The sequence below is a fragment of the Chiloscyllium punctatum genome, chromosome 3, assembly GCF_047496795.1.
Source record: "Chiloscyllium punctatum isolate Juve2018m chromosome 3, sChiPun1.3, whole genome shotgun sequence".
In the NCBI taxonomy this organism is placed as follows: domain Eukaryota; kingdom Metazoa; phylum Chordata; class Chondrichthyes; order Orectolobiformes; family Hemiscylliidae; genus Chiloscyllium; species Chiloscyllium punctatum.
The window spans coordinates 33,005,323-33,031,280 of NC_092741.1; the positions used below are offsets into that span (position 1 = coordinate 33,005,323).

General features: G+C 45.3%; 1 protein-coding gene across 2 annotated transcripts; it reads left to right on the plus strand.

Annotated features, from left to right (window-relative positions):
• The first annotated feature begins 1,210 nt into the window (after nt 1–1,210).
• Nucleotides 1,211–25,135, plus strand: fosl2 (FOS like 2, AP-1 transcription factor subunit). 2 transcript variants are annotated; one of them, XM_072551358.1, is made up of 5 exons: nt 1,211–1,326; nt 7,685–7,933; nt 12,538–12,666; nt 15,466–15,573; nt 24,444–25,135. In XM_072551358.1, the coding sequence occupies exons 1-5, from the start codon at nt 1,213–1,215 to the stop codon at nt 24,975–24,977; spliced, it is 1,134 nt and encodes a 377-aa protein (XP_072407459.1). In that variant the 5' UTR covers nt 1,211–1,212; the 3' UTR covers nt 24,978–25,135. The 2 variants fall into 2 exon arrangements, with proteins under 2 accessions (XP_072407459.1, XP_072407463.1); XM_072551362.1 differs by lacking the exon at nt 12,538–12,666.
• The last annotated feature ends 823 nt before the right edge of the window (nt 25,136–25,958 follow it).

A 25,958-nucleotide genomic window follows, 5' to 3' on the forward strand; every position in this document is an offset into this window, starting at 1 on the left:
GTAAAATATTTGGAGAGGGAAGGTAGGTGGTGCAAACAAGCCAAAAAACACCATTGGCAGGAATACACTCTCGGCTTCATTCTCAGAGGGGGAGGGGAGGGGAGGGGGGAGTAGGAGTGTGCGTGTGAGAGTGGAGGGGCGATTGAATCTCTGTCCAACAGCACGAAAAGGGAATCCCTCCGTACAGACGTCACATTAACCGAGGAAACACACACCTCGCATCATTTGACGCAAATATCCATTTTTAGACAACGCGCTACGTCAATGGACGGTACCACCCGCCAGATCTTACTCAGAGAGAGACAGAGCGAGAGAGAGAGAGAGAGAGATAGAGACCTCACACAAGATCCTATGTCACAACTGCTGGTTTACAAATAAGTTCCTTTCCTCTTAAAAAGAAATAAATATGGACAGGCGTATGAAAACAAAAGGTCAAAGTGGAAACAATGCAGTGGGGAGAGGAAGCTGTGAATTGTTGATTGTCAGAGGCAGAAGGGGGGGGGAAGAAGGTAGCTCTAAGCTCCCTCCCTCCCAGAGAGTCTGAGAGAGGGCTGGGCGGAACCAGGCAGTTTTGACGTGAATCCTCAGCCACGGGCGTGCTGGAAATAAAAAGAGCAGAGTTTAATACCAGAACACTGACTCATCAACGCTCGAGCAAGGAGTAAGCAGCAAACCGGGAGACTAATAGAGTGAGGGGAGGGAGGGAGGGTTAGTGAGGAGAGGGAGGCGGCGCAAAGTCGAAAAAAATAATTAGTCACTGCGGGGAAAAAAAAGCGATCAGACCCGCGAAAGGAGACTGAGAAGTGTGTGGAAACAAAAAAAAATAGTGACTTTATTTCTCTGTAAAATATTATTAAAGTTTCAACCTAGAAAGAGAAGGAGGGCTGGTGTGGAAGGCGAATCCAGGAAGTTTTATGGATTTTTTTTTCTGTTGCAGAGAGGAAGACTTGTTTTAAAGCGTGGTTCGTGACAGAAGCGTGGAATTAACTGAGGAAGAAGTTTTTTTTTAAATTTTCTTTGAAAGCGGACTTGCAGATTTTATTTAGTTTTGTTTTTGGAATTATTCTGAGACGTTTGTTTGAAATATTGACTGTACTTACCTGGGAGAGACTGACGGTCGGTCCCAGCTTTAAGAAGAAGTGGGAGAGAGAAAAAAAAACCGTCTTCCTGTGTTCCCGGGGAGGGGGGGGGGTGGCGGTGGTGGGGGGGACCATGTACCAGGAGTATCCAGTGAACTACGACTCATCGTCCCGCAGCAGCTTGTCTCCAGCTCACCAGGACAGTGTGTTCAGCAGCTCCGCGAGCAATTTCAACAGCGCTTCACAGGTAAGACGTGGTCTGATTCCTTACACACTTGTACCCTCCGGAAATCCATTTTGTGTAGGAATTTTGGATTCTCCCCCTCCCCATAGTGTGCCACTTCACTGAGCCTTAATGATTTTTGTGTTTTTCTTTTGATTATATTATCGGAGTTTCAGTAACCTGTCGCTGGCCATACCCTCTGTGTGTGTGTGTGTGTCCTCCTTTCGTTTCTCTTCACCCCCCCCCCCCCCCCAGCCCGGACTCCTGGACTCGTGGCTTGTATGTTGCTTCCTGTTCCCAGTCGGCGGGTGTCTGTCGGAGCTTGGCACTGTTGTAGTGGCAGAGCTTGGCGCTAGTGTGATTCACCAGATTGTGGAGCGGAGCGGCGTGTGCCTTCACCCGCTGTGTGTCTGCAGGTGATGCCTGACGTGAAGAAGTGACACTCTTGACATTAATGACTTGCTTCAGTCAGGGGCGAACAGTCATGAATTTACATCCGCGGGAAGGAATTTCTCTCTTTTTTTCTCTCACTCTTTACCAGGAGTCTTCCCCCCCGTCCTCCCTTGTTAAGTCTTCATTCTCTCTTCTCTAGCCTTCCCCCCCCCCCCCCAATCCTGTTATTCTTTCTCCCCGTTCAGCATATTTCATTACAAACTTGGTCAATTTCGGGGGTGGGGGGGAGATGGGAGAGAGGAAGGGAATGGAATTCAGACGCTGTCAGTCTCTCCAGCATTACATATCCCAGAGCTGTCTGGAAAGTAGCATTGGTTTTCACCGGAGTAACCCGAAGGCGGCTCAAATGTCCTTATTCTGAAACAACATCTGAAGGAAGCACTATCTGCCCTCCCCGTCTTTCCAAACAAAAATAAAACGAAGTGTCTTGACTGAAAAGGTCCCGATTTGAGAGAGAAGCCCATTTCTGTGCCGGATCAGGTCTACCTAGGGCGCTGTCACTGTAACTGCAGCCCTGTCCCGTCCTGCCCTGCCCTGCCCTCCTTATTTGCTTTATGCAATCTTTCACACACTGTTCCTGGCTTTAAGGTTGATGGAGAAATGAGGCGAGCAGGAGGGAATCTTGCGCAAGGCAAGAGTTGGCTGAAGTTACAAAATCAGTTGCGTAACTGTGTGTGTTTTTTTTTCAAAATAAGAGTCTCCAGACTTTCCTCCTCCAGCCCAGCGGCGGAAATCGTTCCCCCAGCCTCGGTGCCAACGTGATAACTTGTAGCGAAGCGCTTTCAGATGTTAACTTTACCTCGCCCCCTCCCCTTCCTGTGCTCCACAAGCCAGAATAAGACTCCCCCCGAAATCTCCATACCTTTTCCGGGTAGCGCTTGGGAACATTGTTCCTGCTTCTCAGATCTGTCACCTTCTTAATTGGAATTCATATTAATATTTGATACTGACTGGATCCACACCCCCCCCCCCCTCCAAATCAGCCCACCCACACTAGCCGTTCCTGGGCCTCCAAACTTTGCATCCTGCTTCGTGGACTGAGCTCTGTCAGTTGTGTATTTAAGATGTTGACTTACTGTCAATATACAGCTACACAGGCGACTCTCTGACCACACCCCACAGCTCCCTCTCTCTCTCTCTCTCTTACCCCCACCCCCCTCATTTTTTATTACACAGTGGCTGTTTTGTTGGCTTCCACAGTTTGTGGTTTGAAACCATGCCGGATTAGAAATTTTCGACTCTTATAACATTTTTACACATGGAAAATTAAATGTACCCCGGTGATACATAGTGTACAAACTGTGTGTGCTCTGTGCTTCCATCTCTCTGGGCTCCTATAGGCACTACGGGATGGGTGGGGGGAGGTCTCTGACCAAGGCCAGCTGGGATTTCTTTTTCAGCTACATTTTTTTCTGTCTTGAGCTTTCTGTCTGGCATCTGTCCCCACGGGCTTGCAGGAACTCATTTTTGAGCTCGAACCTAATGGATAATTGACAGGCTTCTATAAAACTTGTCATCACCACTGGTTTTCCTCCTTCCAAAATCGTCACAGGAGAGCAGGAGGTTGTTCAGCCCGTCAGGGTCTGCCCTATCCCTGTAGACCAGTGAGTGCTTTCAGATGCTTACCCAACTTGCGATTGAATGCCACAGTTGAATCTGCCCCCACCGCACTCTCAGGCAATGCATTCCAGAACCTAACCACATGCATTTTTAAAAAACCAAAAATATTCTTATGTTTCCTTCAGTTCTTTTGCCAGTCTCCTTAAATCAGCATTCTGTATCTGCAGAAGTGAAAAGGAACAGTAGAATTTTTACAGCACCTTTCAGAACCATCAGTGCATCATAATCAATTAATCTGCCTTGGGGTATTGGCTGGGGGAGAAATATTGGCCAGGGCACAAGAGAAAGCTCCACTTCTTCATCAAAACAGTGTCTTGAGATTTTTTTTTGTGAGGACAGAGCGCAGCTTGATTTAATGTTTCGTCCTAAAGGCCTACCATCAATTGTCAACTCCCAAAGTGGATGGATCAGAGAATGGGATTAAAGTTTACTACTCGTAATGTATGCATCACAAAGTGTCAGAGGGGATGGGTCTCTAATGAGGGGAAGACTCCCTGCACAGATGAGAAAGGGATGCCAGCAGCATAGGTGGTTGGGGGAAGGATTTTGCTTTTCAGTGAGGCATACCCAGATTCCATTTGGGAATGTCAAGCTCACTTGCTCATCAAACTGTACTATGGTATAAATGTGGGCAGCTGTCCGGTCTAGTTAGAATATTGTGGGATATGAGTGCCATAATCCAGGCCAGCCTTTGTTGCCCTGCAGTGACTGACTGATTAATTGATGCCTTTTTTTGCAATTATATTCTGGTCTTTTTGCACACTGAGCCTAGGAACCTCATCTCACCTCGAGGTCCACAAATAAGGAATGCTACCTATGGTTCCTAGCTCCATGTCAAATAATCCAATATAAGGAAGGCTGTCACCCTAAAATGCCTCAGGCACTCTGTTTAGGTTATGCCTTTTTTAAGTTGAGACAGAGATGTATGGTCAAATCAATCCAGGCAAATTATATTTCAAATATTGACTACCATACATTGATATGCAACAGGCTGTTGTGCACACAAGTGATGTATATTTAATACTGATTTTGCATTGAAATATAAGTGTGCAGTTTGTTCATAGACATTTTTCACTGAACAAATCAATTATAACCTCTACAAAAAATATTAATGCACATTCCAATTTTATCAACCTTAAAGCCAGGAAAATCATGAAATCGCTAGTCATCCAGATTTACAGTTTAGTGAGATGACAGCCTGATAATGCCACAGAAAGATAGGATTAGATTAGATTACTTACTGTGTGGAAACAGGCTCTTCAGCCCAACAAGTCCACACTGACCCTCTGAAGAGCAACGCACCCAGACCTATTCCCCTACATTTGCCCCTTCACCTAATACTACGGGCAATTTCGCATGGCCAATTCACCAAACCTGCACATTTTTAGACTGTGGGAGGAAACTAGACCACCTAGAGGGGACTCATGCAGACATGGGGAAAATGTGCAAACTCCACACAGACAGTTGCCTGAGGCGTGAATTGAACCCGGGTCTCTGGTGCTGTGAGGCAGCAGTGCTAACCACTGTGCCACCAAGCCAGCCATTAACTTTAGTTTCCTGGTGTGTGCCTTGTATGCATTGCCATAGATGAGCTCCATCATCACTTTTGCAAGACAGCATCCATGATGGAAATGATGCCTCCCATACTCTGACCACTTTCAATTCATAACCAATGTCTGGTTTGAATATTAGCTGTCTTGATCATTATCAAAAGAAAGGTTCATAGTTTGGACGTTAAAGTAAACCTTCTCTTCTATTTCGCAAGAACAGTATTTATTCCAGGTTGCACTTAGTCCTGACTCGGACATATCTCATTATTCTTTCAATGCTGCCACTGGAAACCACTGTCCAACTGTGGGAGTTTAATCAGCACAAAGCTTCAGTGGTTAAAGGAGTTCGCCCACCAGCAGTGTACCTCAGGTACTGGAGATAGGCATTCAATGTGGGATTGCTTGTGTCTGTATATATGACAAAGAACGATTGAGGGTGGAGCATTTTGCGATATAATGTGTGCCATGATTGCCAAAGTTTCCTTCCCTGATGTGAGGGGGCCACTCCAAATCCACTGTATATAGCTGTGACATGAATACTTGTTGGCTGAGGTATGCCAGAGCAGTGGTATGCAATTCTTTCATTCTTGCACACAACCCTCCATTAAAACTGAGGCAGAACCCTTAGGAGTGTAGATATGTAGAGGGATCTAGGTGTGCAAGTTCACAGACCATTGAAGGTGGCAATGTAGGTAGATAAGATAGAAAAAAAAGGTCTATGTATGGCCTGCTTGCCTTCATTGGAAGGGGCGTTAAGGATAAGGATTGACAAGTTATGCTGCAGCTGTATATAACTTTAGTAAAGCCACACTTGGAATATTGTGCCGTTCTGGTCACCACACTAGTGGATGGCTATGGATGCTTTGGAGAGGGTACAGAATGGTTTACCAGGATATTGCCTGGTATGAGGGATTTTAGCTATGAAGAAAGGTTGGATAGACTGGGTTTGTTTTCACTGGAGTGCAGAAGGTTGAGGGGTGACCTGATAGAAGTTTAGAAGATTGTGCGAATGACATGGATAGAGTAGAACATATTAAGCTTTTTCCCAGGGTGGAGAGGTCAATTACTCGTGGACATAGGTTCAAGGTGCAAGGGGAGAAGTATGAAAGAGATGTGGGAGTCAAATTTTTCACAGTGGTGAGTGCCTGGAACGCGTTATCAGAGGAAGTCGTGGAAGCAGACACAATAGCAGCATTCAAGAAACACCTAGACAAATATATATATATAGGAAGGGAATAGAGGGATATGGATCCTAATAAGTGAAGACAGTTTTAGTGTGGAAGGGCAAAATGTGTCGGCGAAGACTTGGGGGGGGCTGAAGGGCCTGTTCCTGTGCTGTATTATTCTTTGTTCTTTATTCTATTTCTTCATTAGACCTCTTTATAGAATCCTATTCTTCCACTACAGCTACCAAGTTAACTCTTAAAAGCACATTGGTTGTAAATTTCAAAATAGTTTCTCCACTTGGCCTTTTTTGAGTCAATACAGTGTAGCAGCTGGCTGCTTCCTTCCACAGAATGATACAATAAATGGAAAGTTTCAGAAGAGTCAAAATCTGAACATGTAATCTGTGCAACATGAATTCCAATTCCATCTTGGCAGTTCACAACTTTGGAATTTAAAAATAGTCACAATTTTTAAAAAAAATGAGAAGCTGTTGAATTATCACCAAACTAAGTCCTTGCTCTGTGTTTTATCTGTCTGACTAAAGTCTGATATAGGCCAATGTATTCTTGGTCAAGTCACTAATGTGACTGCTCAGTTGTATCTGGGACAATCAACATTCACATTTAGGTTTGGATATGAAGAGTAGCGACTTAGATCCGACCTGTCTATTCTACAGCCTGCGGGCCCACAGGACCTGGAAACTCAGCCCTTTTTGGAATTATTTGATGTTCACTGGAGTGTCCCCTTTTTAACAATGTAGACCTGGTTATTTGCAAAGGTTTAATGCCTCATTGGTGATAGGATGTGCTATCCAGGTCTGCAGGCTGTGCTAACATTGGCAGTGGCTCTAGTTGTCCTGTGGATGCGGAGTCTCTGTCGAGACCAGCAATCATTGCTCATCCCTAGATAGCCCTTTCAAAGGCTATCTAAGACCTGGAGTCACTTAGGTCAGACTGGGCAAGGGCAAGGGATTGTTTTTTTCATGAAACTTAATAAAGCTTTTCTAATCAACTGTCAGCTTCTTTGTTTTGTTTTAGAACTGCTTCCAGTTTCTTATTCCATTATCTTTTAAACTGCATTAAAATTTTCTACCTGCCACACTGAGATTTGCACTCCTGTTCCCTGGATTTTTACTGCAGCCTTCCTAGAGTATCAGACCAGTAACACCACTGATATGTTGCCGTACCCATTTAAAGTTTTAGATATCTACAAATCAATGATTTGTGGGAGGAGGTGGGAAGGAGAGAAAATGGAGAACAAGGTATGATTTCTAGCATTACGAGTTGGACTGTAAAATGCCGTGGGACTTCCTAAGGTTGTGAAAGTCACTATATAAATGCAATTTATTTTTAAGTCGAGCAGGTGTTGACCTCTGTGGTTACGATGATGATGCTTATAGTTAGACTTTTCTGTAGCAGCGCTGATTAGTTTTAGAAACTAGAAATGGCTGCCTCTACTTGCAAAAAAAAATTCCCATGACACTTGTAAGGTGTTTATGAATGAAATATTGATTTTGTTTTAACGTGGTGGGACTGCAGCACATGCACTTACTGGCTTTGGTTTTTTTTTCCTTTGCAACTTCCTTTCCTTAGAAATACCGATCCGATATGCCAGGATCCAGCAGTGCCTTTGTCCCGACAATCACAGCAATTACCACCAGCCAGGACTTGCAGTGGATGGTACAGCCCACGGTTATAACCTCAATGTCTAGCCCATACTCCCGGACACACCCTTACAGTCTGCCAGCCGCCAGCATCTCGTCACCTTCCTCCACCACTTTACACCGACCTGGGGTGATCAAAACCATTGGAGCTACAGGGCGAAGGAAAAGAGATGAACAGGTGAGAGATTGCAATTATGTGTGTCTGCAGAGATTTGAAAAAAAAGCTCCTCAGCCCCATTCACTTCACCATCTGAAGTCTGCTCAGTTTCCTGTTCTTCGTAGCCTTGATAATCATTTTGGTTCCTTTGATCTCAGTCATCAAAATTTTCATATGAATCACCTTGTGGGAAATCTTGGGCGGGAAAAGTAGAATTCTCTCTGGTTTTACCGTCCTGGCCATTACATAGTGGAGTTGGTGACTGATCATAGCCATCATTGTCTTGGTAATTAGTATACAGCAGACCCAAACATCAAGTGTGGAAACTCCCAGTGGTGGACAGCTGTGAGAATATTTGTTCCAAAAGTCCTTCAGACTCCCTCCTTCCACTGGTTTTTCGCAAAATATTTCAACTTGGAAAGACATTAGTTGAAATAGCACCTTCACTTCCAGACGTTCCTGACAAATTGCCACAAGGAACTTGTAGCAGCCTCGATGCATAAGATTCTGTTGTTACCCAGTCCACACAATCTCTGAAATGTTCACTTGTGTGCTGTGCAAAATTGAGATATTTTTTTTTGTTCTAGTATTGTGTATCAAGATGGTGATGGGAGTGGGTAGTTGGTGGTATATAGGGCATTCTGGAGGCAAGTGTCATCTTGTAGCACTTCTAGCACAAAATGTGTCCTGTGATAGCTCTTTAACCAATAGTATTTACTTTAGTCCACCCCTCTTTCTCTTTCCTGATGCACTATTCTTAATTTATCTAATTCCCTTTGAATCTATGTTCCAGTTTCTGCCTCACTGTTCACCTATTCCATATTCTAACAATCATCTCCTTGGAAGGAAAAAGAAATGCCTTTCTTGTTCATGTTCCTTCTAGTGAAATTTCTCCTTTTTTAAAAAACAAAAGATTTATTTCTCTTCCCCCTCTGTTTTCCATGGGTCTGAGCGTTGCTGGCATTGCCTGGTTTTATTGCCATCTCCTATTGCCCTGGAGAAAGTACCTCACTAGCTATACCCTCACCTCTGAATTAATAAAGAAAAGAAATCTGGGCCTCATCTCCACTTGTTAGTAACAAATCTTTCACTGTTTATCCTCTCAAAGCCTGTTGTCATTTTGAAATGCTTCATTAGATGACTTCTCCATTGAGTCTGTTCCAGTCAAGGAAGCATGCCTCCACCGATTTTTTTCCCCCATAAATTTCAACCATTTTCTGCATAACCCCTGGCAGTTGTCATAAAACCCCATCTCTGGTTTAACTATTTAATTTCCATGTTACCACACATACAAATTCAATACTACTTCCCTGTTTTTACATTCAAAGCACCTATGTATGACCTGAATAATACTGTTTTATTTTCTTAAATTTGGCTTTCAAATACATAAATATTTAGTAAAGGAAGACCTTTAATATATGGGTGTACAATTAAACATAATCACAGTTCGAAACATGTCCCATCGGATTCAGCACAGGGCAGGTTTCTGTGATTGAGTCACATCACCTGCATTGCATTTTGTTCATAATTGTAATTTGATCTGTTGTAAAGGACTAGCACAGCTAGTGTATGTTATAAGGAATATCATACTTTGTAAATCTTAAGTATCCACCAAGAACACAATATTAAACTATAAGCTGCTCTTGTTGTTTAAGTACCTTGGGGCATTTTTAATACACTGAAATCGCTTTCTGAATCTGTTACTGGACTTAAGATGTATACATAACACATTTTGACATAGCAATTCACCACGGAAGATACTTACAGCTAAGGGCATATATCATGACAATGTAAAGTACAGACTCTGCAAAATTTTTAATATTTAAATAACGCCCACTTTGTGCATTATATCATATAAGACACAGTCCATGCTGTTGAGAGTAATGTAGATTGTCTATGCTGATCTATTAAAAGGAGCATCATACACTGTGTAAATCACTGCCTCTGAACATCAGTGAATAAAAGCCAGTAAATGTTAAAGACAGTTACACAATGTGTTTACCACTTTGATGTGCTTACGGAATGTTATAGTACACAACAATCCTAGTACATATTATAGATAATTACATGTTCTGAGTGTTAATCATACAGTGCTTTTCTGCTGTACATTACAGCAAAAGAATACAGCCTGTCGATTGCAACAGAATAGCACAGTGTAATTGAGAAGCAGCAATAAAGTTGGTGTTGTGTTTAGGTTGAAGGCAAGCAGGAAGGTGGTGTTAAGTAGTTTAAAACCTGGAGGAGAATAAATTGGAACTATGAGCCAGGGGATTAAAAGGAGGTACAAACCTGTCTGTGCCTCTGGCTGGTTGTGTATAAGTGCAAGTCCATTCACAACTCTTGCTTGAAGCCCAACCAAGTGGGCAGCTTGCTACACGGAGATGCCCATCGTGCCCAGTCACTTGAGGCTTGCCTGGCATGAGAGACTGCTCATGTAACACTCATGACAATGTGACTAACAGGGAATTGAAAGAGGTTTATTTGGCATTGCCTCACAACTGCAAATAATAAAAAGTTTGACTTCACACCCAAGGTGCTTCACAGCCAATTACTCGCATTTTTGAAGGTTGGTTATTTTTCACTTGGTGAAAGTGGTTCACAGAGGAAGTTTCTTATTAATATATGCCCGAGATTGGTGATGTTGGAGAACTTATAAATGCTGTGATATGAAATAAGGAAACCACAATAATTTTATTTTGCCATCCTGAGGGAGAAATCTTTCAATGATTGAACCTTGTGTAGAATTTTCTGGTATGTTCTATTGAGCGTTTCTTCAGGTATTAAGGGATTGTAAGTTTTTTTTTATTGTGAAATCTTGAAGGACTGAGGGCCGTGCGTCATGACCTGCCAAGGTCAAAAGATCATGAGGCAATCTCAATTGTAACTAGGTGATGGCAAGCCTAGGTTTTTAAAAGCTCAAATATTGTAGGATGAAGGACGCGATTGAAGGAGATTAGAAGTTTTTGTGGCTTCAGGAAGGAATGAGAAGAAGGTGACTGGTTAAACAAAAGCAAATGCGTGTCTGTTTGTTTTCAGTGTTTCAGCTTGTTGCAAAAGATTGGTTCACTCTTGAATCCATCTGTTGTATCTTCTGCTAAGTCACAAGATGAATAATTGTAGTGGGATCTTTCTGACAATACTACATCCCTATTTCCCATTCTAATCCACTGTAACTTAAACCTCTGACCGTCATTGCCTGTTTGAACATTTGTTGCATTGATTGTCTCTTTTGTAAAGAAGTGGTGCCTGGAATCATGCTAAAGCCCTCTCTGTTTTTATTAGGCTACCTGTTGAGCCACTCTCACACAAATATAATTTTGCCCTAATCTGCTAATGGGCAGTTTCGGGCATGATGCCTGATTTTATTCTACAGTCAGCTCAACCGGTATTAAAGCAAAGTGAGTTGTTAACTGGAACTTGCCAGTTTCTGTCAGAGTCCCCATATTCCTGAGTCATTGTCCTAATTATTGTGTATGGCTGGATACCACAACTCCGTTATTGTTGAGCTGAATGAGACTGATTCAGCTGTGTTAAGGATATTTGTCTGTTAAGGGCTGCCACCAGTTTACTCCATCCCAGCTATCTCCTGTGTTAATATGCGCTGCCTAACACCAATAGAAACTCTTCCATTTGTGTTGTCCATTGGCCATCTCACTCCCCACTCCCAGACATTGTACTCGCGTTATCTAAATGGCTGTAATTCACCCACGCCATGCGAAGGAGAGAACGCAAACAGTCCTCGCCTCTATCAGATTTTAAGAAAATCTGATGGCCCCCTTCGTCAGGTTCCTGATCTAGAGCTCATGCTCGAAATGTCAATCCTCCTGCTCCTCGGGTGCTGCCTGACCTGCTGCGCTTTTCTAGCAGCACACCTTTCGACTCTGACCTCCAGCATCTGTAGTCCTCACTTTCCCCCTTTTTAAGAAACGTTTGTATTGTTCAACAGTGTGTTAGAGCCAATGAAACACACCACAAGTCTGGTGGCTGTATAGGAAATGACTAATTTGTGCACTGCATGGCTCTCAAATGGGTGAACGACCACATCCTTTTTTTTATGGTTTAGGTGTTGACAAATACCAGCCAGCACAGACAGACTACCTCTGCTGTTCTTTGAAATAGTGAGGCTTGGGGTCATTTATGTCCACCGTAGAGATCAGACAGGGCTTTTTGTTTTGTGCCTCGTCCCTCAGTACCACATTACAGCGTTTACAGAGAGGACACAATCCAGGAAGCAATGTTGTGTACCTCGTTTGAAATCCAATTCATCTTGTTCGATTGGCAACGAGCAATGGAGGTACTGGAAGTCAAACCCGTGTCCTGCTCAAACCCCAGCCAGGGCTGGACCTGCTGGACTGCTGCAGCTCTGTCAGAGAATTGCACAGTCAGTTGGTTGAGTTGGAGACACCTGTCGCCTGTTATACTGAGACTGAATTCTGTGGGAAAACTAAAATGAGAAAAGGTTTCCACAGAATTGGAAAGAGAGGGGATTGGAAAGTAATTGTCATTGGCTTGATATTTTCTCTCCCTCTGTGCTGTTTGTTTTGTGCCATATTTTTTTATTTCTTCTGTATAAAGAAAAATTGTACTTTTTATTCCCCCTCCTCCCTCCCCCTGCTTCTGTTTAGATTTTCCACTGCCGCCTGCCACTGCCGTTTCTCCATCCGACGCAGCAGCATGACCTGGGCCGTGGGCTTGTCAACGGCCACCGTCAGAGCTGCTCCGCAAGTGACCACGAGCTGCCATGTTACTGCAGGGTAGGTCTGTTCCTGCCATCTCCCCTTGGCCAGCAGCCGGGACTGCTCAGTCTTGGGAGGGGAGCCCAATAAGCGTCTCTCTTTAGCACTCCTCATCCGTCTTCCTTTTTTGTTTTCCGGATTTCCATCCCATTTTGATTTCTCAATTTGTGAAATCAGTGTTAGGAGGCGCTTTGGACGGTATTGCTAGTGTTTCCCTTCGGAAGTGTGTAACTGGGTTTTGGGCTACATTGTTTGTTTATTTGGCCTAATTTTCTCCCGCCTTGTTTTTTTTTTAAGCAATTGATTATTTAGGAGCTTTTCTGGCATGCAGGACTCTAAATCCACAGGAGTGCAGTGTACTGGTCAGTGGTTGTGACTGTGCTCTATATTGTCCTATTCTGTACATGGGGGTTTTGTAGTTAACTTTCACAGTAACTCTGCCATCTTTGTATCCTCTCAGTATCCCCTGATTCCCCTCCCTGCTCACTCATTGACCCCCTGGCTCTGGGACTGTCCCTCTGCTTTTATCCCACCCACCTCTGGCGTCCTCTCCCCTTCCTGTTTCCTCTTGGCTCTGCGTTCATATCTTTCTCTGTCTCCTGTTAATTGTTTTGCTGTTGCCCCCTTAGCTCTGCAGGTGTTCCATTCCAATTATTCATCTAATTTCCCCCCTCCCAGGTGATCCTCTTATGGCGCAGTGGTACTGTCCCTGCCCCCGGTCCTGGAGATCTGGGTTCAAGTCCCATCTGCTCCAGAGGTGTGTAACAACATCCCTGTTCAGTTTGATTAGGAAACAGGGTATTTTATTTTAATTTTACCTTTCTTGCTGTCCTTTCAGATGGAGCATTCCAGATCACAACCCCCTGTGGGCATCATTTTGCCACATTATTGTCTCTGGCTCTTTTCTCAGTTATTTCTCAGGCCACTGAGAAGAAATGGCTCTTCCTTGTTTCCTCTGTTAATTAATCCCCATTTATCGGGTTATCTGGTTAACAGACTGTCAAGGTTTTAGACAATCCTGACCTTATTCAGCAGTCGAAAACTGTATCCAATACTTTGCCTGAACACTGCCCCTGTGACTGTCGAGGTGGTCGCGACAAGATAAATCTACAAATGTCCACACCTGTTTCCTGACCTGGCAGCTTCACTCAAAACATCATTGAGCCTAGATGTTCACATTTGCTTTCAATACCCGGTCTAAACTATTACCTTTCTCTCTCTTACTAGTCCACATCAAATAGTTTCTGTTTAAAATCTTTCAATTTATTAAATTCATATGACATTTCAGGGACCAATGGTCACTATTAACCAACTGTGCCTTATGCTGTAATCATGATCAGCACCACCAAGTTATATGTGCTTTTTGTGCGGTATGTGTGTTTGTATGTACATGTGTCAGTGTGGGATGCGTGCACGTATTTTATGTTTCATGAGTGAAATTCTACAATTCAGGTCAGTATCAGTCAGCTAAGGCAGAAGTCCCAAAACACCAGGCTATAGTTCAACAGGTGAAGTCCCCCTGATGAAGGAGTAGCGCTCCGAAAGCTTGTGATTTCAAATAAACCTGTTGGATTATAACTTAGTGTCATGTGACTGACCCCTCCACATCAACGGGCTAAGGTGGGGAAAATGAAAGAAGTCTCTGTTCTGGTGATGCTTCCTGGAAAATGTGTGCATGGGTATTAAGTCACAGCCAAATCATCGTTTTCCTTTGCATAAACACCACAAAGACCTGTTCTGGACCATCCAGCATTTATCTGGGGACAGTTGTTACCCTGGAACTTGGTTCCTGTCTAAGGTAGTGTTTACAGGGTGATTGAGGGAGGGATGAGACAGAGGCAGCAAACAGCAAAGAGTTTGTTCTCCCATGAGCCACTTGTTGGAATCATAGAGGGGTCCAGGCTCTTTGTCCCAGATCACCTTTAAAGAGTGATATTGACAAGTGACTCTACATTTCTACACGTCATTTCTTCACATCAACGGCAGCTGGCATTCTGTCACATTTAACAGCCAAATTTATCCTGAGTATGACTGCAGTGGTCTACTGCTCTCTTTGTAACTGCAGACCGATTATGAACCAAGAATGTGCCCATTATCGAATGGATTTCAGTGGAGTTTGTTTGATGAATGTAGGTTGGATCTACACCAGGTCTCGTGAGTCTGGGACTTTCCAGTGCAATTCTGAGGGAGAACTAACTTGTCATTTATGTGGATGAAATGAGCTTGGGAAGACTTCTTCTAGAGTCCTGGCCAAAAGTGACCTGAGTGCAGAAAGCTACATAAATGCAGGAACCTTGAATATGTGTGAACACTGGTTGCCATTGTCAATGGGCCTGCTTTTATTTATTCATTCACGGGATGAGGGTGTTGGTGGCTAGGCCAGCATTTATTGCCCAACCCTAATTACTCAGAGGGCAGTCAAGAGTCAATCACATTGCTGTGGGTCTTGAAACACATGTAGGCCAGACCAGGTAAGGATGGCAGTTTCCTTCCCTAAAGGTCATTAGTGAACCAAATGGTTGTTCTGCCATTCAGTTCATGGTTATCGTTAGACTCTTAATTCAGATTTTTAAAAAAATGATTGAATTTAAACTCCACCTTCTGTGTGATTCAGACCCAGGACCCCAGCACATCATATGGGCGTTTGGATAAGTCCAGCAATAATACAACTAGGCCTCCCCATCAGTTGTTGGCCAGTATTTGGTGATCTCTGGTTAAAGCTGTCACCAGTAGGAGAACCCACTACCCACTCACTGTCGCATTCACTCAGTGAACACTAATCCCGGTGCTAATGCCAGCTTTTAATTCTTTGAGCAGCTTACTCCAGAGGAAGAAGAGAAGAGAAGAGTTCGGCGAGAAAGAAACAAGTTGGCTGCTGCGAAATGTCGGAACAGACGTCGTGAACTCACAGAAAGGCTTCAAGATGTAAGTATACAAAGATAATATAACTGTGTCCAACTTTAGTAGAGGCCAGTTATACCCTGGCAACAAACACCTACAATTATCCTGAATCTCCAGGAATAAGACTGGAAACTAAATTGTCTCTTTTACATTATGGTCCATTTACTTTCAATATGTTTGTTAATTATTTTATAAACAATTCTGTGTTGGAGAGGAGGGAGGGGCTGCTCACTGATGGTCAATGTCCATCCAATTGGGTGCCTTGAGGTTTGCCAATTGATGTGAAGAGTATGTGTAGTCAAGTTGGAGGGGGTCACACTGCCATTGCTGGGAGTGTGAGGGGAGAGAGCTGGCAGCTCGAGTGAACTTCCTGAAGTACAGTCTAGCCCTGCCCCTGAAATCACCATGCCACTTGCAACTGCTCAATCTGTAATCCATCAATAGGTGGGAACGAGGTGACAGACAGCACCTCCTGTGAATCAAGGTAGCTCCATTCACTGAATAATCTGCAGCATAGAAAAGGCTCTTTATTTCAACAAATACTTATCCATGCAATTGCATGGGGGAATATACATTCACTGTATACAGTCATGTGGTGTTCGGGTGGTATTGATGTGGATAGGAATATACTGATCAAGGCGTACAGGTATAGTTTGGGATATATCGATCCAAGCGTTCAAATGTGGATTGGGATATAATGATCTGGGTGTACAGATATGGTTTGAGATATGCTCCAGCATATGGATCAGGGCGTGCTGAGCCGCGCGCACAGGCGGAACCCGGGGCGTGCTGAGCCGCGCGCACAGGCGGAACCCGGGGCGTGCTGAGCCGCGCGCACAGGCGGAACCCGGGGCGTGCTGAGCTGCATGTACTGATCCAGCTGGTCCACTTTGCGCTCCCTGCTCAGTCTTAGTCAGGCACTCTCCCGGCTTTAAAGTTGAAATATTATAAATGTTTAAACCGTCAGAATCTCTGCACTCTGCCAGGATGATTGCGATCACAATATTGTAAGAGTTTGCTAGAATATTGATGCCACAAAACATTTTCATGTCTTCCAAAGCAACATGTAGGATCTTGCAAAGAAAGCCTCTGTGCCAGAAGCGGGTCACCCTGCAAAGAGCAACATTGAGAAACAGATCTGTGCATTGTTTCACACAAGCAAGCAGAAACTTGCTGTTCATGAGGCAAGCCTTTCTCTGGTCCTTGCCTGTGTGGTACAGTTTCTTAAGGCCCCTCACTCTTCTTTCTTCAAAAATCCTAGTCTACATACCACCATTCCTGACACATTAGCAATTGGCAATGTACCTCTTGGAAAACTCAATAAATACCCAAAGCCAGAACAATGTCTTCTTGCCTTGTATTTTTTTGTGTAGCAATTGTCATTTTAAAGCTAACCTCAAATGCATTGGAGTGCACAGTTTCTCTCCCTCTTCCTTCTCCACCTCAAAACCAAGGGTGGGGGTGTAGCTAGATTGAAGGCAAGGTTGGGACATCGGTGTAGGTAAATGAAGGAAAACTAAATATAACCAGCCACATAACCCTCCAGTTCCCTTGCCTGCTCCCAGCCAGTCCTATTTGTTCTGGGATTGTCAAATGGAACCTTCCAACACAAATATATAGAGTTCAGCCTATGAAAGCCAACTGATTTGCAAGTCTTCATTTAATTAAGACCTTGGTTTTGTTCTCTGAAGGTGGGGTCATAGTCTGGTACCTTGGGCTGGAGAAGCCTCTGTCGTGTTACACATTGGTACTGCAGGACAGTGCTGGGCAGGTGATGGCCGAGTGGTGTTATTGCTCTACTGTAAATCCAGAGACCCCAGATAATCCCCTGGGGACTTGGACTTGGGTTTGAATCCTGCCAAAGCAAATGGTGGAACTTGAAATCAAAGAAAATCTGGAATTAAAAGTCTGATGGTGACCTTGAATCAATTGTCAGGAAAAATTCATCTAGTTCACTAATTTCCTTTTAGGGGAAGGATGCTACTATCCTTGTCTGGACTACACTTGATTCCAGACCCACAACAATATCGTTGACTCATAACTGCCCTCTAGCCAATTAGGGATGGGCAATAAATTCTGGCCTAGCCAGAGGTGCCCTCATCCTGTGAATGAATTTTAAAAAAATAACCACATTTGTGGGCAGAGTCGGAATAGGTCAATGGGAAAGATGATGTAGCTAGTGTAGGAGGCTCCTGAGAGTCTCTGCGTTGCTGGTGTGATGGGTGATTCATCTGAACTGTGCAGCTGGAACTTAGTTCATAATTTTGCGACTGGCTTATGTGGAGAACAGAAAGAAAATACTTTAAGAAGCCCAGCTTCGGCAGCTCAGGGAGGAGGTAGGCATTTCTGGGGCTGCTGCAGTGAATCCAGGATGATAGGTCACCTTTATGATGTCAGAGTCACGGGTGTCTCTGACATGAAGCGGTGTTGGGGGTAAGGTCCTGAAGGCAGACTTTAGTGAACTGAGAGAGAGAGAGAGAGAGAGAGCAGCAACTTTAAAAGTTGTTATCTCCAAAGCAAATGAGCATAAAATATGAGGATAAAGTAGATGATCGGGAGTGTAGCATTGACTGGGTAAGAAAGGGAGTGCATTAAAGGGCATAATCCTAAAAAGGGGGTACAAGATCTGGGTGCATTTGCAAATAAATCATTGAGGATCACAGGTAAGGTCAAGAAAATGGATAATAAAGCATATGGAACGCTGGACTTCATAAATGAAGACATAGAGAATGCATCCAGCTGAGGGCATCACTTTGGGAAAAGATTCACAAGAATGGTTCCAGGGATGAGGACCGTCACGTTACATTAGATGGATTGGAAAAACTGGGGCTTTGCATAAGAGGAGGTTGAGAGGAGATTCAATGAGGTGTATTTGAAACCGTGGGGGATGTGGACAGAGTAGACTGGGAGCAAATGCTCCCCCTGGTCCAAGGATGAAGAACCAAAGGACACCAGTGCTCAAGCAACGATGGCATGAGGAAATAAAAAGTGTTTTACACAGCAAGCTGAGCTAGGAGTGGCTGCTGTTAATATCCAGGCAGAATTTAACTGAGAATGGTATCCATGAGCTCTAACTTGAGATGTTCGGAATCCAGGGGTAATCTCTCCACTGCTTGGAGTTGGAGCACAGAGGAAGCTGGCTTAGGTCATGGGAAGTCAGTCAACTCAGTCCCAGGACATTGCAGTAAATTTAATGCCCTTGAGAAAAGAAATCTTCCATCCTTGCCTGGTGCAGGCCACATAGAGTCATAGAGTCATCCAGCATAGAAACCGACTCTTCGGTCTAACCAGTCCATGCCGAACATAATCCAAAACTAAACTAGTCCCACCTTTCTGCTCCTGGACCATATCCCTCCAAATCTTTCATATACTTTCCTATTCATGTATCTATCCAAATGTCTTTTAAACATTGTAATTGTACCCACATCCACCACTTTTTCAGAAAGTTCATTCCACATGCAAGCCATCCTCTGTATAAAAAAATTGTCCACTGTGTCTTTTTAAAATCTCTCTTCTACTCCAGACCCATAGTAATGAGGTCACTTTTCAGCTTTCCTCTGGAAAAGACAGTTTGGAATTAAGAGTCTTATGATGACCATGGATCCATTGTCAGTTGTTGGAAAAACCTATCCAGTTCACTAATTCCCTTTAGAGACGGAAACTGCCGCCCTTAACTGCTCTGGCCTACAGACCCATCAATGTGGTTGACCCTTAACTGCCCTCTGGGCAATTAGGGATGGATAGTAAATGCTGACCTAACCAATGATGCCCACATCCTGTGAATGCTATAAAAAAAATAGAAACGGCCTCACAATCCCCTCCGTTTCAGAGCAGCTAGGGATGGGCAGCAAGTACTGACCACCCAGTGACACCCGCATCTTGTGGAAAAAATTGCACTGTGATAAAGTTCCTCAGGATCACTGTCCTAGGCCCAATGATCTTCAGTTTCTTTGCCAATGATTTTCCCGCCTCCCTAAATTCAGTGGAGAAGCAAGGCCTGGGAAAACTCTAGCATGGGATGACCACTGGCAAATGGCATGGGGCCAGGCAATGGGCATCCCTGTTAAAATGGAATCTGACCAGCCCCCTGAAGTATTTGATGGTATTCCATTGCTGAATCCTATGCCATCAATATTACAGGGGGTTAGCATTAGCCAGCAACTGAACTAGATGAGCCATCTTTGATACTGTGGCCGCAAGAGTGGTTCAAAGACTAGGATTCCTGCAGTATGTTTTCCCAAAGACATAAAGCAGGAATGTAATGGAATGCTCCCACTGGCCTGAATGTGTGCAGCTCCAACAACACACCAGCGAATAAACAACATCTAGGAGGAAGCAGCCTGCGTTATTATCACAAATTTCATCAGCTTCAACATTTACACCCTTTACCAATGCACAGGGCAGCAGTCTGTACCATCTGCAAGATGAACTGCAGGGGTGGCAAGGTGGCTCAGTGGTTAGCACTGGCACCTCACAGCACAAGGGACTCGATTCCAGCATCGGGTGACTGTGTGGAGTTTGCACATTCTCCCCGTGACTGTATGGGTTTCCACCCACAGTCCAGAGATGTGCAGTTTCAGTGGATTAGCCGTGCTACGTTGCCCGTGGTGTCCAGGGACGTGAAAGCTAGGTGTGTTAGCCATGGGAAATGTGGGGTTATGGGGGTAGGGTAGGGGCTTGGGTTGGGTGCTCTTTGAAGAGTTGGTGTGGACTCGATGTACTAAATAGCCTGCTTCCACTATAATTGAAATCCTGGAGCTCCCTAACAGCACTCTGTACATCCCTACATCCCAAGAAGTGCAGTGATTCAGGAAGACAGCTCACCACTGCCTTCTCCAAGATGATTAGGGATGGGCAATAAATGCTGGCTCAGCCAGCGACGCCCAAGTCCTATTAGACAATTTTTAATGAGTGATTCATTAAATGGATGTGCTGCTTGTAAGTGTGGTGGAGGCAGAATTAATTGTGGCTTTCGAAAGGTCATTGTCTGAAGAAATGAAAATGAGGGCAGCAGAGAGGGAGCAGCAGAGAGGGAGCAGCAGAGAGGGGGCAGCAGAGAGGGGGGAGCAGAGAGGGGGGAGCAGAGAGGGGGCATGTCAATGACACGTGCGGACAACTGGCGAGGGTGCAATGGGCTGCACAATTACATCAAAGGAGGAGACTGTTCTGTGAACGTTTCCACAGCCTAACAGGTTTTAAATGTGTACTGTTAGGCTTTAGTTCAGTAACTTATCCACTTCGGTTTGCCAACTATGAACATTACCCTTGAGATTTTAGCTCAAGAACTCATCTACATCTATGCTTCTGTCTTTACAATGGACCGACTTCCTATTACTATTATTAACCACATTAAAAATTCCTAATGTTCAGCCAGACAGTCTTTTCTCTCTCGATTTTACAGCAAACAAATGTTTTTGAAGGAAATGTTAAAGACTGACATTATTTTAATAGCCCTATGACGTTCCTCCCGGAGGCTAATCTTTTAAGTCTGAGAGGGTTTCTGACAACCCTGGAGGGTTTGCAACCCTTTATCATTCTGGATTAGTGGTGCTGGAAGAGCACAGCAGTTCAGGCAGCATCCAAGGAGCTTCGAAATCGACATTTCGGGCAAAAGCCCTTCATCAGGAATAAAGGCAGTGAGCCTGAAGCGTGGAGAAATAAGCTAGAGGAGGGTGGGGGTGGGGAGAAAGTAGCATAGAGTACAATGGGTGAGTGGGGGAGGGGATGAAGGTGATAGGTCAAGGAGGAGAGGGTGGAGTGGATAGGTGGAAAAGAAGATAGGCAGGTAGGACAAGTCCGGACAAGTCATGGGGATAGTTACTGAGCTGGAAGTTTAGAACTAGGGTGAGGTGGGGGAAGGGGAAATGAGGAAACTGGTGAAGTCCACATTGATGCCCTGGGTTTGAAGTGTTCCGAGGCGGAAGATGAGGCGTTCTTCCTCCAGGCGTCTGGTGGTGAGAGAGCGGCTGTGAAGGAGGCCCAGGACATCCATGTCCTCGGCAGAGTGGGAGGGGGAGTTGAAATGTTGGGCCACGGAGCGGTGTGGTTGATTGGTACTGGTGTCCCGGAGATGTTCCCTAAAGCGCTCTGCTAGGAGGCGCCCAGTCTCCCCAATGTAGAAGAGACCGCATCGGGAGCAACGGATACAATAAATGATATTAGTGGATGTGCAAGTAAAACTTTGGATGTGGAAGGCTCCTTTAGGGCCTTGGATAGAGGTGAGGGAGGAGGTGTGGGCGCAGGTTTTACAGTTCCTGCGGTGGCAGGGGAAAATGCCAGGATTGGAGGGTGGGTTGTTTGGGGGTGTGGACCTGACCAGGTAGTCGCGGAGGGAACGGTCTTTGCGGAAGGCGGAAAGGGGTGGGGAGGGAAATATATCCCTGGTAGTGGGGTCTGTTTGGAGGTGGCGGAAATGTCGGCGGATGATTTGGTTTATGCGAAGGTTGGTAGGGTGGAAGGTGAGCACCAGGGGCGTTCTGTCCTTGTTATGGTTGGAGGGGTGGGGTCTGAGGGCGGAGGTGCGGGATGTAGACGACTTGCGTTGGAGGGCATCTTTAACCACGTGGGAAGGGAAATTGCTGTCTCTAAAGAAGGAGGCCATCTGGTGTGTTCTGTGGTGGCACTGGTCCTCCTGGGAGCAGATCCGGCGGAGGCGGAGGAATTGGGAATACGGGATGGCATTTTTGCAAGATGTAGGGTGGGAAGAGGTGTAATCCAGGTAGCTGTGGGAGTCGGTGGGTTTGTAAAAAAATGTTAGTGTCAAGTCGGTCGTCGTTAATGGAGATGGACAGGTCCAGGAAGGAGAGGGAGGTGTCAGAGATGGTCCAGGTAAATTTAAGGTCAGGGTAGAATGTGTTGGTGAAGTTGATGAATTGCTCAACCTCCTCGCAGGAGCACGAGGTGGCACCAATGCAGTCATCAATGTAGCGGAGGAAGAGGTGGGGAGTGGTGCTGGTGTAATTACGGAAGATCAACTGCTCTATGTAGCCAACAAAGAGACAGGCATAGCTGGGGCCCATACGTGTGCCCATGGCTACCCCTTTGGTCTGGAGGAAGTGGGAGGATTCAAAGGAGAAATTGTTAAGGGTGAGGACCAGTTCGGCCAAACAAATGAGAGTGTCGGTGGAAGGGTACTGTTGGGGACGTCTGGAGAGGAAAAAGCGGAGGGCTTGGAGGCCCTGGTCATGGCGGATGGAGGTGTAGAGGGATTGGATATCCATGGTGAAAATGAGGCGTTGGGGTCCAGGGAAACCGAAGTCTTGGAGGAGGTGGAGGGCTTGGTGGTGTCTCGAACGTATGTGGGGAGTTCCTGGACTAGGGGTGATAGGACAGTGTCGAGGTAGGTAGAGATGAGTTCAGTGGGGCAGGAGCATGCTGAGACAATGGGTCGGCCAGGGTGGTCAGGCTTGTGGATCTTGGGAAGGAGGTAGAACCAGGCAGTGCGGGGTTCCCGGACTATGAGGTTGGAAGCTGTGGGTGGGAGATCTCCTGAGGTGATGAGGTTCTGTATGGTCTGGGAGATGATGGTTTGGTGATGGGGGGGGTGGGGTCATGGTCGAGGGGGCAGTAGGAAGAGGTGTCATCGAGTTGACGTTTGGCTTCAGCGGTGTAGAGGTCAGTGCGCCAGACTACCACTGCGTCCCCTTTATCCGCTGGCTTGATGGTGAGGTTGGGATTGGAGCAGAGAGATTGGAGGGCTGCGCGTTGTGAGGGTGAGAGGTTGGAGTGGGGGAGGGGGGTCGACAGGTTGAGGCGGTTAATGTCCCGGCGGCAGTTGGAAATGAAGAGGTCGAGGGCAGGTAATAGGCCAGCATGGGGTATCCAGGTGGATGCAGTGTGTTGGAGGTGGGTGAAGGGGTCCTCGGAAGGTGGGCGGGAGTCCTGATTGTGAAAGTAAGCTTGGAGGCGGAGGCAACGGAAGAATTGTTCGACATCACGGTGTGTATTAAATTCATTGATGCGTGGACGGAGGGGGATGAAGGTGAGTCCTTTGCTGAGGACTGATCGTTCGTCCTCAGTGAGGGGGGAGGTCTGGCATTGCCTGACTGTAATGACATAGAGTGGGGGTTTGTCAGACCCCGGCAGATGGGAATCAAAGAAACATGAGAGGCAACCAAAAGAAATTTCCTGCACTTACGAACCAGACCAGCACATTCAGAGGTGTGTGGGATTCGCTGACAGTATCTCACATCCACTGGATCATGGCAACGTTTGGATTTGGATTAGAGACAATAACAGTGAAGAGACTGTCAGGTTCCACTTGATTAGAAAGAAAGAAGGAAGAGGAATACAGAAAGAAACAAAGATACATCCAAATATATAACTTGTTTAGAAAGAAGCATTCTGCATTTACATAGGGCCTTGCATAACCAAGGTCCTCAGCCAATGAAATATTTCTGAAATGTACCTCCTGCCATAATGCAGGAAAGGCAACAGTTCATTTTCAGTGATGTGATAGCTACTCATCGGTTTTTGTAATGCTGATAAATATTGGTGAAGGCAGCAGGAACAATTGCCCCTCCCCCTTCCCCATGGGATCTTTTATGTACACACAACTTGTTAAGTGGGACCTGGGTTTGAAGTCTCCTCTGGAATGCAGTGTTTCTGACAGTATGACATCCGCTGAGTACTGCACTGGGCTGTCAGGTCAAGCCCTGGAGTGGGATTTGAACCAGGAACCCTTGGTCCAGAACTGAGAGTGCTGCCAATTGAGCCACAGCTGCACCTCTGGTGTGTTTCACATGTAAACAAATTAGAGATTGATTTAGGTCCCCACATCTTGCCCTTAAGTTCGCAGTGTGTGGGCTCACTGGAAGGCAAAAAACAAATCATTCACTCATGTGGAAAATGAAGTAATAATTTTTTTTTGTGTTGTTATCTTTTCTTTCTTTCAGGAAACCGAGAAACTTGAAGAGGAGAAGTCTGGTCTTCAGAAGGAAATCGCTGTGCTACAGAAGGAGAAGGAGAAGCTGGAATTCATGCTGGTCGCCCACAAACCTGTTTGCAAAATGGCGCCTGGGAGTGACTGCAGGAGACGTTCTCCATCCCCTGAGCCACGGGCTGGACGGACGCCTAACTCGGTGGTGGTCAAGCAGGAGCCAGAAGAAGAAGAAGAAGAATTGAAGTTGGCCATGTCCAATGCCGTGTCCAAACCACAGAGGTCAGTCATCAAGCCGGTGACTGACATCTCCATAGCCAACAGCTACTTCCTGGAGGCTGAACCCCTAAACACGCCAGTGGTGGTGACTTCCACGCCTGCAGCTAACATCACCCCTTGTGCTGCCAGTCTAGTCTTCACTTACCCCAATGTGCCCAGCCTTGATCAAGAGCCTGCCTCAGAGTCTTGCTCTAAGGCCCACCGCAGGAGCAGCAGCAGTGGCGACCAGTCTTCGGACTCCTTGAACTCCCCAACCTTACTTGCTCTCTGAGGAATGTGTCGGAAATCCTCCCCACTGCCCAGCCCATGGGATATCGCGAGAGATGGAAATAGACTTTGTTGTGCTGACCAGAGTTTGTGGGATCGAACTACTTATAAACACTTCAGACTCGCGGGGGGAGGGGAGTGTGGGTTAGGGAGTGGAGAGGGTTGGGATCATTGCTTGGGGGAGGGGAGTGGGATGGGGGGGTGGGGAGACAGGTGAAATAGTTCAAGAAACTTGGATGTGGTGGTCACCACCGAATGCAGTCACTTATCAATAGCATTCTGTGGTGGACAGTGGTCTGAGGCTGAGAGGGGTGGGAGCAGGAGAACTGCAGCCATGAGGAAGCTATTACCATGTCAACACCCATCGGCAGGATGATCAGCCCTTTCCAAACTGTCAAACGTCAACCAATACCAGGCAACAGGAGAAGCCTATGTTCTGAACTCCATTTTGAAACATCCTTTCCTGATTTTCTTTTCTTCCTCAAAGGTTTTACTACACAGGGAGATGTCAACAATCCACAGTGTATCACTTCAGGTTTTGGACCACGCAAGTACTTTTAGTTTTAAACCTCGTGCTATCTCCATTTTTGTAATTCTTTCGTTACCGGCAGAGTCTGGGATGGAAACCGCTCTCTAATGTGATGTTCATGTCCTGTAAAGAACAAATTACTCTGTGACGTTTCTGAAATGCCTCAGTGATATTCTGAAAAGTTTTTGCAATACTGGAATTGCTGTCAAACCTTTTGGATTTCAGCATTAATAGAGCAAAATGACTTGTATCACAATATTACAGCAGAATGATTATCTTGTGCCCTTCCAACCTCAACCATATACCCCTTCTGCCTTCTGACTTTAACTGTAGTATTTATATTTTTTTTAAATTTAAGTGAATAATGGAAATAGACTGTAAAAGCTCCAAGTTGGAAAATGAAAGGATTATGGGACTGATGAAGTCAGGACAGGATGTGGAATTTTGGCTCAAAGG

What these genes read in the sequence shown, in the direction of transcription:
- fosl2 (XM_072551358.1), top strand. Translation starts at nt 1,213, where the DNA reads ATGTACCAGGAGTATCCAGTGAACTACGACTCATCGTCCCGCAGCAGC. An exon ending in GAAGGAAAAGAGATGAACAG is followed by an intron (nt 7,934 to 12,537) that starts GTGAGAGATTGC and finishes GCTTCTGTTTAG; the next exon opens with ATTTTCCACTGCCGCCTGCC. An exon ending in AGCTGCCATGTTACTGCAGG is followed by an intron (nt 12,667 to 15,465) that starts GTAGGTCTGTTC and finishes TTCTTTGAGCAG; the next exon opens with CTTACTCCAGAGGAAGAAGA.